General features: G+C 39.0%; 1 protein-coding gene across 2 annotated transcripts in view; it reads right to left on the bottom strand.

Moving 5' to 3' along the window:
• Positions 1-395: 395 nt before the first annotated feature.
• Positions 396-9,106, bottom strand: part of stac (SH3 and cysteine rich domain) — a 36,833-nt gene continuing 28,122 nt past the window's right edge. For both annotated transcript variants that reach the window (XM_046063387.1, XM_046063388.1), the window contains one exon: positions 396-3,161. In XM_046063387.1, coding sequence (XP_045919343.1) covers positions 3,063-3,161 — 99 coding nt within the window. In that variant the 3' untranslated portion in view covers positions 396-3,062. The remainder of the gene's footprint in view (positions 3,162-9,106) is intronic.

The following is a 9,106-nucleotide window of genomic DNA, read 5'->3' as shown; positions in this document are numbered from 1 at the left end:
ATACATGGTTTGTTCTGTATGAAAATTTTAAAATTTCTTTACAAAGTGTTCTTACACTGATCTTTACATTTTGTTGTCTGTAACTAGACAGCTATGCACCAGCTACAACATTAGATTACTCACATCTTCAGCTCATGCAGTGAATGTGTAAAAGTGTTAAGGTGTAATTCACAGGCGTCTCTGCTCTCACATGGTACTTTCATACCTTTCTCACGCTGACGTATTTCAAGCTTTGTTTACCTATTTGTTCCACACTAGTTCAGAGGCTGTTACACTGTCAGTAACCGGATGTTGCTGTCACTCTAATAAACCAACAGTAAACCAACATAATGACAGTTGTGAATGATCTTGCTTGTACAACAGGCTACAGTACAGAGTGACAGAACAATCCTCACTCAAGGCCAACCGTATCACTTTATTAGCAGATGAGTTTTGCACAGTTGTCATGGGACTGTACAAGTTTTACACACACAAAAAAAGAACACACTAAAACAATAAAAAAAACTATTTCAAACATGGCAAGCACCCAATAATAACTTTCCATTATTCTTACTACTTTTAGGACTTTTTCTCTTCCATATTGGCATAAAATCATCTTTAGGTCAAGTTCTCAAATAGAGCTATTTTGGTTGATGTTCCTTTTTTTATTAAATTAGATACTTTTAAAGTACTCCTTGTAAAATCACATGTGCCGCTGGTGCCACACAGCATTCATAGAAGATGCTTGATCTCATTTCGCTTAATGTTTTATGTTTTGGGAGACACTCAGTCTTCCTTTTGGAGTCTTTCTTGCATCAGAATGGGCTCTTGTACATACACGTACAAAGAATAATGTCTAATTGTCGTTTTAAAGCTTAGACAAATTAATTTTGATTTCCCACAATTTGTGTGATTTGTAGTCGATAATTAAAATGATAAAAATGTTACATTAAGACTTTGGGACAGATGATCTCTGAGCACTTCTTACTTGACTTCCCATTAACTTTGGTTTTTACCACTTTCTTGCTTGAAAATGGATTTGGTTCTTTACGCACTCTGTATAACTCAGTCACAATCCACTTGTTTTGACTGGCAACTGAATCACATCAAAATATGCATAACTGCAACTGCCTGATGCATCATTTTCTGGGAGCCCACTTGAGCGAATGCTGAGCTTATTATCGATGGATTATTAATAAGAATGAGAGGAAAGAGAACCGTGATAGAAAATCAGGAATAATCCTTTCAGATAGATTTATAGTTAATTGCAATAACTCAGTGTTACAGAAAGAAGAAAAGACAGCACAAAAATCATCATAATACACTCACAGTTGTTGTGATAAAGAAGAAACTTTAATCTTGTATGTACAGTATGTACAATGTAGAATTCTTGGACATTCAATAACGCCAAGTTTCAGTGCAGAACAACCTGTATAAGATATACTATATCTACAATGATGCAACACCTTTCCCTAAATGCACTTCACTAGAATCTGAACAAAGAGCTGTTCAGTACCGTGCCGAGAAATGAGGGAAACCGCACGAGTGATGACATTTAAAGTTAACACGCTAACTAGAAATGTATCGTTTTCTTACGTTTCATTGTCTTACAGACACCATCATACAATCCCAGGCCAGCTGATCACATGAGCGCTGAGGATGAAATCATTACTGTCCTGATTATATCGTAGCTGTACCTTCTCATCCACTTCTGCTTTGTAGCAATGAAGCAGTGAAATCTTTGACAAAAACAACCAAGAAGAGAGAACATTAAATCAATTAATAAATCAATGACAAATAAATATTTTTAAAAGCCTTAAAAGATCAATCTGGTAGATTCTGCAGCATGGAGACAAGGCAAAATGTTACACCTGGTACATAACAAACTCGTATAGTCGTTTTGACTCTAATGATGATAAAAATGTAAATGTTACCATCATCATTAAGTAAAATCCTGGACCGCAGTGAGTGAGACACTATAAACCTGGGGAGTACGAGGGCGATATTTTTGGAAGACCACTGAGAATATCAGAAGTCTTTGATTGTGTCACTCCTTTGAAAATCCTCCCCCGCGTCTCTTTGTTGCATCTGATGTGCTTTGATGTTTCTCATCTGTTCTTTAGTTCTGTCATAGGACTGTAAATGTTCTCTAGTTATACAGGAAGTTTGTTTTTGAGAGATTTTAAGGAAGATTTGAGGCTTCAAAGAAAGTAAATGTTCTATTTTCATTGTGTAATACCCAGCCACAGCCTGTTCAAAGAGCTGCCGTCTGGCAAGAGATACAGAAGTATCTACAGTCAGACCACAGAGCAGCTTCTTTCCCAGGCTGGGACTCGTCAATTGATCCTTAACATGTAAAATATTATGTCCATGACTTATTATATATCCACCAATCTACTGTCAATTATTTTTGTCTGTAACATTTGCTTTTATGAGGGAACTACAACTTAATCTTGTTATACAACTGTGTTGTAAAATGATTTTTTAAAAATCCACCTTGTACCTTATTCTCATCCAATTTTTCTATCACCTTCTGGTGTCAGGGTTTTGTCATCCAAAATAATCAGATATTTCGTTGCCTATTGCTGACTACTTTGCAATAAAAGCTCAACTTTTGCTTGGAGCATAATGTAAAAAGCTTCAGAAACTAAATTGTTTGCAGGAGGAAGCGTTTGTATGTATTGAAACCTTGAAAACAATCATTGTAGTAAGTGTTTGTTTCCAGCCAGCAGTTTCAAAAAATATACAGCTTGTAGCAGAATAAAAATGAAGGGGGGAAAAAAAGAACGCACATCGGCTCTAAAAATTAAACCAGATGCAGTGAAACAGTGACCTCCTGTCTCCCTGCGAACAACAAACGCTCTGTTGTCTCAGCATCTCTCTCTGTGTGGAGATGCTTGAAATTGGAGTTCTCATTGAAAAAAACAGCATCACTTTTAAGTCCAAACTCTATTTCTGATGAGGCAAACTCCCTCGCTGGTTTCTGGTAGCCATTATGTAGGTTCAGCTTCCTCCTCTTCTGACCTCCAGGCGGCTGATTCTTCCTCCCTCTCTCTCTCTCTTCATTTCTCCAAGTGTTTGTCTCAGATGATTTCCAGAACGTCACAGGGCACGAAGCCTCTCCTCTTTCCACTCGCCACTCTGATGAAGCCGCTGCGTTCGCCCTCACTGCTCACACAGATCTGAGGGAAAGGGCAAATGTTACACTAAAGCGAAGACAGAAAGAAATATAGAGTACAGGTGACAGCTGCAAACATAGCAAAAAAAACACATCATCGGCCAACATCAAGAAATCCTTCCCAGAAGAAACAAAAAAAAAAATGAAACAGGTATTCATTATGCATATGATTTAAAGTATTTCTTGGATATTTTGGGTTTCATTTGATAGTATATATTATTACTGTATATATAATACAGCAGGCGGGGTAATGTGGGGAACTAGGCGGTCACATGCAGCAAAGGTGCACAATTTAAACCTGGGAAATTGCTGTTACACACATTGCTGTTACAACACTTGGCAACCAGACACCAAACTGCAAAACACACATCACACCCATTTTAGGTTTTGTATTGATTTTAAAACTCTTTTACTAGTTCATAAAGCACAAAAGGCCCCACATGTCCTTTTAGTCGAAGTGCAGTACAAAAAAGGTTTTATTTTTACTGACTTATTATTAGTCACCTGATTTTGAAAGTCTCACATCACAAAATCTGTCTCAATATACTCGGTTGCCCAGCCAGATTTAAAGGTGATAAGAACAGAAGATAAGATTAGATAAGTAAGAACTGTATTTATTCCAAGGGAAATTGTTGTGCAGCAACAAAGGTGTAAGTATAAAAATATCAATAAACAGATAATATACACAATGCCAAAATATAATCAAGGTTAGCAGTAAGAATCATAAGTTGCTTCTCGGTAAATGTAATAGCAATGATGAAGATGATGTTGATGATGCTGTAGTTATTACTAATATTGCTACGATCATGAGTACTGCAATCCTAAACCAATATGTGTGGTCAAAAGGAAAGGGAAGGAATAAATACTGTATTTTAACAACAAAATAAAATCTCCTAATTTCACTTATTGACCCTCATAATGGTTTGCCTAAAGTACTCTACAACATGCTCCCCTGGGTTTGTGTGACTGGAAAAGCAAGGCAGCAGGTCACGGACTCATCTTGTTTTGGGTGGTTTCATCTCCACTGGGGGTTGCTTGCTTTAAGCCTCCTCTAAGTCCCAACATGCCCTGGAAAGCATTGTGGAAAAAGAAGAAAAAAAAATATTGGCCTGATCTAAGTACAGCCATTACGCCAAAATGCTAATTTAACGGTAACTCTTGAGAGAGATCCTCTGTCAGACAACTCCAGTCGAGCTTTTCAGTGAATAAGCATATGCGAGGGAAGAGTCGCTGGAGGGAAGAGGCGACGTGGGAGCTGCAGGAGGTTAATAAGATGGCTAAAGAGCTGCTGGATAATGTGAATCTGATGTGCCCTAATGGCTGGGGTGTGTTCATGAATTTGACACAGGTGTAATGTGAAATTTTAATGTTCATGATAAAGGTCACTGCTTTTCCATTCCAATGAAGATGACGATGTTCATGGGATCAACTCTGGTAATGTTTGGTCTAAATTAATCCTGTCATGTCTTGGGCAGACAATTAACTCTAACAGCAAACATACAACTACTTTCTCCAAAAAATCTCTTAATCATAAACTAAGCTTGTTCTTAGCTTGACGGCAAGGTTAGCGGAGTTTATTGCATGGATTCCTATAAAGCCATTATGTGTACAAATTGAACATTTCTGACTTTGGAGCTCTCCTTTCAAAAAAATATCCTGCTTCAGACATCAAGGTATTCAAATGTAAAAGCAACATATTTGTATAGCGCCTTTCTAGTCTTTTCGACCACTCAAAGCGCTTTTACACTACAGCTGCATTCACACACATAGAGCTTCAGTGCTCAAACATTCACACACTGGTGGAACACCAGGGGAATCAGTATCTTGCGCAAGGACACTTCACTACACAACGCCTGAAAGGAGCCGGGAATCGAACCGCCAACATTCCAATTAACAGGCAACCCGCTCTAACTCCTGAGCCACAGTCTCCTTGAAGAGCTACAGTGGTTGACACAGCACAAAAGGTGTGTTTTCTGAGACAGCAGAGAGTGGCCAGTCAAAAAGAATAAAAGTGCAAGAAGCTTGTTTACTGTAATGCTGTAGTTGGAGTTGAGCTTTTACTTTGAAAAATTCTGAATGACATTAAAAGAGTCTGTAGCCTGCTTGACATACCTCTGAAAGAGCCATCAGAAAACATGTTTCCCCTAAATGTTCTCTGCCTGGAGATACTGGGGTATATGAAAAAGCATCTGTAGGTTGATGGATGTGGATCAAACACCAACACAAAAACAGTGTCACACATGCCGTAATGTGAGAAACAGTCGCTGCAGAATCCATTTGTTGAAGAGAGAAAAAAAATTGTCCCAGGTTGGGATCAAACTCACAACCCTCGAGGCACAAGTCCTGAGCTTACTGAACACGATGTTAATGAAGGTCGATATTATGTCTTATCTTCTCATCCACCATCTAATAGCTGAAAAGATGCTCTGGTGCAAAACGTATTTGCCGACCCCTGCAGTATATTATTACTACTTCTTCTTCTTCTAATGTACGTATTCAATGTAGTGATCTAGCGTCTGCACTGACTGAATTCTACCAGAAGTAGAACAAGAAGAACGTAGTGACGAAATGCACTATGTAGCGCTGTTTGTCCGTTTTCAGCAACTGTAGGAACATGATGACGCAACATGGCGATGTCCGTTGAAGGGGGGGCCCACGGTTATGTAGTTAATAAATAATTAATTAGTTAATAAATAGCTCATTCTAAGGTAATAAAAACATAATGGTTTATTATGTATGTTCTTTACACACCTCTGAAAACAGAGTAATGGATCTTACTGTCAATAAATCCTCAGCAATATTACACACTGGACCTTTAAGCATGTGCTTGGGTGGTGAAATAAGGTTAACAGCACACTCCTATAAACAGAGGTCAATGCACTACGTGTCTTCACGGGTCAAAGATTTTGGACACAGCTCAAAATTGACACATGGAAAACCTACGAGAACTCAATGGTGTAGTGGACCAGCCAGTGTGTTGTTTTAATTATTTTATGCCAAAAATATGGAGATTCCAAATTGTCTTTTTCTCTTCCTGATAGAAAGAGGGTGTGGGGTTGAGCTATCAACCCTCAACAGACAGCTAAAGTACCCCAAAGGAGGGGGTGAAAGGCTTGCTCCACTCCCAAGTGTTGCTTGGGCAGTTTCAGCCACAAAACCTACCACCTCCGGTGAAGTTGAGGTAACAGACTATTAAAATGACAATATTAACCTTGTCCAGAGTATAACCTCAACCTGAACCAGGCTGTGAGGACCTCAGTGACCATAAAGGTGTCACCCCAACACTTCCCAGAGACTAACTTCATCCAGAACCAGCCTATCAGAACCCTTTTGAATAAAGGTCAAGAGATGCTAAACTTCCCCCACACAGGGTAGCAATGGCAACCGTGCCCCCCTTTCTAATTACTCCAAACATCAAAGAACCTTTCCTTCATTCCTGGTTCTATACCCCACTAAAGAGCCGTTAATATGGACTCTTAACCTGCCCCCTCCTTCTCACGCATATATGCAATACTGATAAGAAAGACCAGAGGAGGACGCTGCCCCAAATTCCTTTGTGTGGACAAATGAATGTTGTCTCCTTATAAACTTGCCTATTACCTTGTTTAATTAAAGAATCTTTAAGTTACATATCCACAATCCATAAATAAGTTAATTTTGCAGTGTTCTTTAATTTACAGCAGTGATCACTGACATTCCTTTAATTTGTGTTTTAACTAATGCTTTGTTCCAGCATCTTGATATACTCTCTTAGAAATGATATGATACAGAAATATTATTATGTATTAAATAATTAATTTCCCCAGCTCCTGAGCAAATGATTGTTTTAAATAAATAATCAAAGTTGTCTCAGTCTCCTCTCATGGGACCAGAGCCCCCCCCCCCAAGAGGACAAAATAAGTATTACATGTAATGCGTCTCCCGCAGTTTAATGTATCACGCTGTTTTATTGTGTATAATCTGATGCCATGTTCGTGTAACTTGCTTATATTCTCTAAGTAAGAATGTTTAACAGCCAATATTATCCAGGAAATGTTGAGTTAAGTTTCTTTCATCCTGAAAATGTGTTTAACTGGTAACCATTGTTACAATGATTACTTAATAGTTTCCTTTTTATCAAATGCTTAAAACTAAGAACTGTTTGATATTTAAGGTTTGATTGTGGAAAGGTATTTGATTGAAATACACAAATAGAGTTAACGGACAGCTTCTCTCAAGAGACCGGAAATAAAGCCCTCCCCCTTGGGGGATACGCCCCAAACAACAAAAGCACAGAGCCAACCACGCTCGCTCTCTTCTCTTGTCTTTTTCCTCGGTACCTCTCCAGCAGCTCTACACTTTTACAGAGGAGCGTGCCCCATCTCCCAGCAATGCCCTAAAGAGTTCATTGCCGCGAAGATTTCTTTGCTCTTTTCAAACAACACACGCGAAGTGCAGCTCCCTTTCGTGGAAGTTATCTTTTTTCTTTTGTTTGTTTGTAAAGTTAGCAGACCGTTTCAGTCGCACAACTCTGAATTCAAGAACGACCAAGTTCTTTTAAGGTTTATTTTATTTTAGTCGAATGAACTTATACTGCTCCCACCGAAGTTCGGACCCAGCCACGTGGGCACGTTACGCCAGCAGTAGCAGAACAGAACAGAGCCAGGGTTAACTGTCAGGCCGAGGACATCCAGACAAAGCGGAAGACCCCCCGGAAGAATCCTTAGCACAAAGCCAGGAATCGGGCCGCTAGCGTGGGGCCGCTCAACCCAGCCTACGGTTGACAACACCCAGTAAGGCAGATCCAACCCTGCATTCTGTGATGAGTGATGTCCGCTAGTCTAATCCTTAGCCAAACTCCTAACCAAATTTAACTGAATTATTATCATAACGTGCGCTTATTAGTTATCTTGCTCCTTATGAATCAAATTCTTCCCCACAATAGAACTCAATTTACCTTGAACCCCATTCATTCTCATTGTTTGCATTCTGTCTGTTTAGTCATTGTTTATTTCTTTGTTGTATATTTAACCACATTTATATTCACCTTTAGTTTACTAACCTCAATCACAGGAACTGTGTGTGTATTGTTTAACGTCACTGTAACGGAGGACTTATGCCTTCGATATGAGATTGACTGATCGATATATAGAAATGATTAAGCAATTACTACTAACTGATCACTAGGAATAATTGTGTAATTATTAAACCATAATGTTACCCAGGGAGTCTGGAGACCCTGGGCGAACAGAATTTCCGGAGTTTTATGAATATTAATATTTCCAAATATTAATATTCATAATTTTATTAACCAATAATTACGTAGGTACGCTACAAGGGGCATAATTAATTTTTTAAAAGACATTCATTCCTGAGGACAGTCAGACCCCACCCAAATGGACCTCAGCATTATTAGACCCAATCCAAAATGTGGTTGACCCAAACAGACCCAAATAGAGAGTAAACAGTGGCAGCAGCATGATGCGCCACCAATATATATAAGACTTGTCACATCCAACATTTTTATGATGCACTAGAAGAACCAATTAGCTAAATGCAATTTGGTTCTGGACCCAGATCCATGAGGTGCTGGACTCATGGAAGACCTCTATGATGCACAACCATAAATGAATGGGCTGTGAGATATGCAAGACTGCACCAACTTTCACCTGGATTTTTGTACAAACAAGCATTTACGCTGTTACCGTAATTTGAACGACCCTGTTATCACATTCAACCTACACACATTCTACACATATTGGCTTTAATTTGAATGTTTACAGGGTAGCATCCTGCTGTCTGCATCTTGCATTGTGTTGAGCATCTCGAAACTGAAAAAGAAGTTGCTCCCATATCTGCTGCCAAAAGGTCAATACTCAGAAATGTCTTGAACAATCTAACAATGATAACAACAAGAACTACCAGCAGAGGGCAGATGTCACTGCAGATGCAGACAATGAGACAGGACAA

Source organism: Micropterus dolomieu, linkage group LG11 (assembly GCF_021292245.1).
Source record: "Micropterus dolomieu isolate WLL.071019.BEF.003 ecotype Adirondacks linkage group LG11, ASM2129224v1, whole genome shotgun sequence".
NCBI classification, from domain to species: Eukaryota; Metazoa; Chordata; class Actinopteri; order Centrarchiformes; family Centrarchidae; genus Micropterus; species Micropterus dolomieu.
Note: the sequence above shows the minus strand (reverse complement) of the source record. Positions and strands in the feature narration are given on the sequence as shown.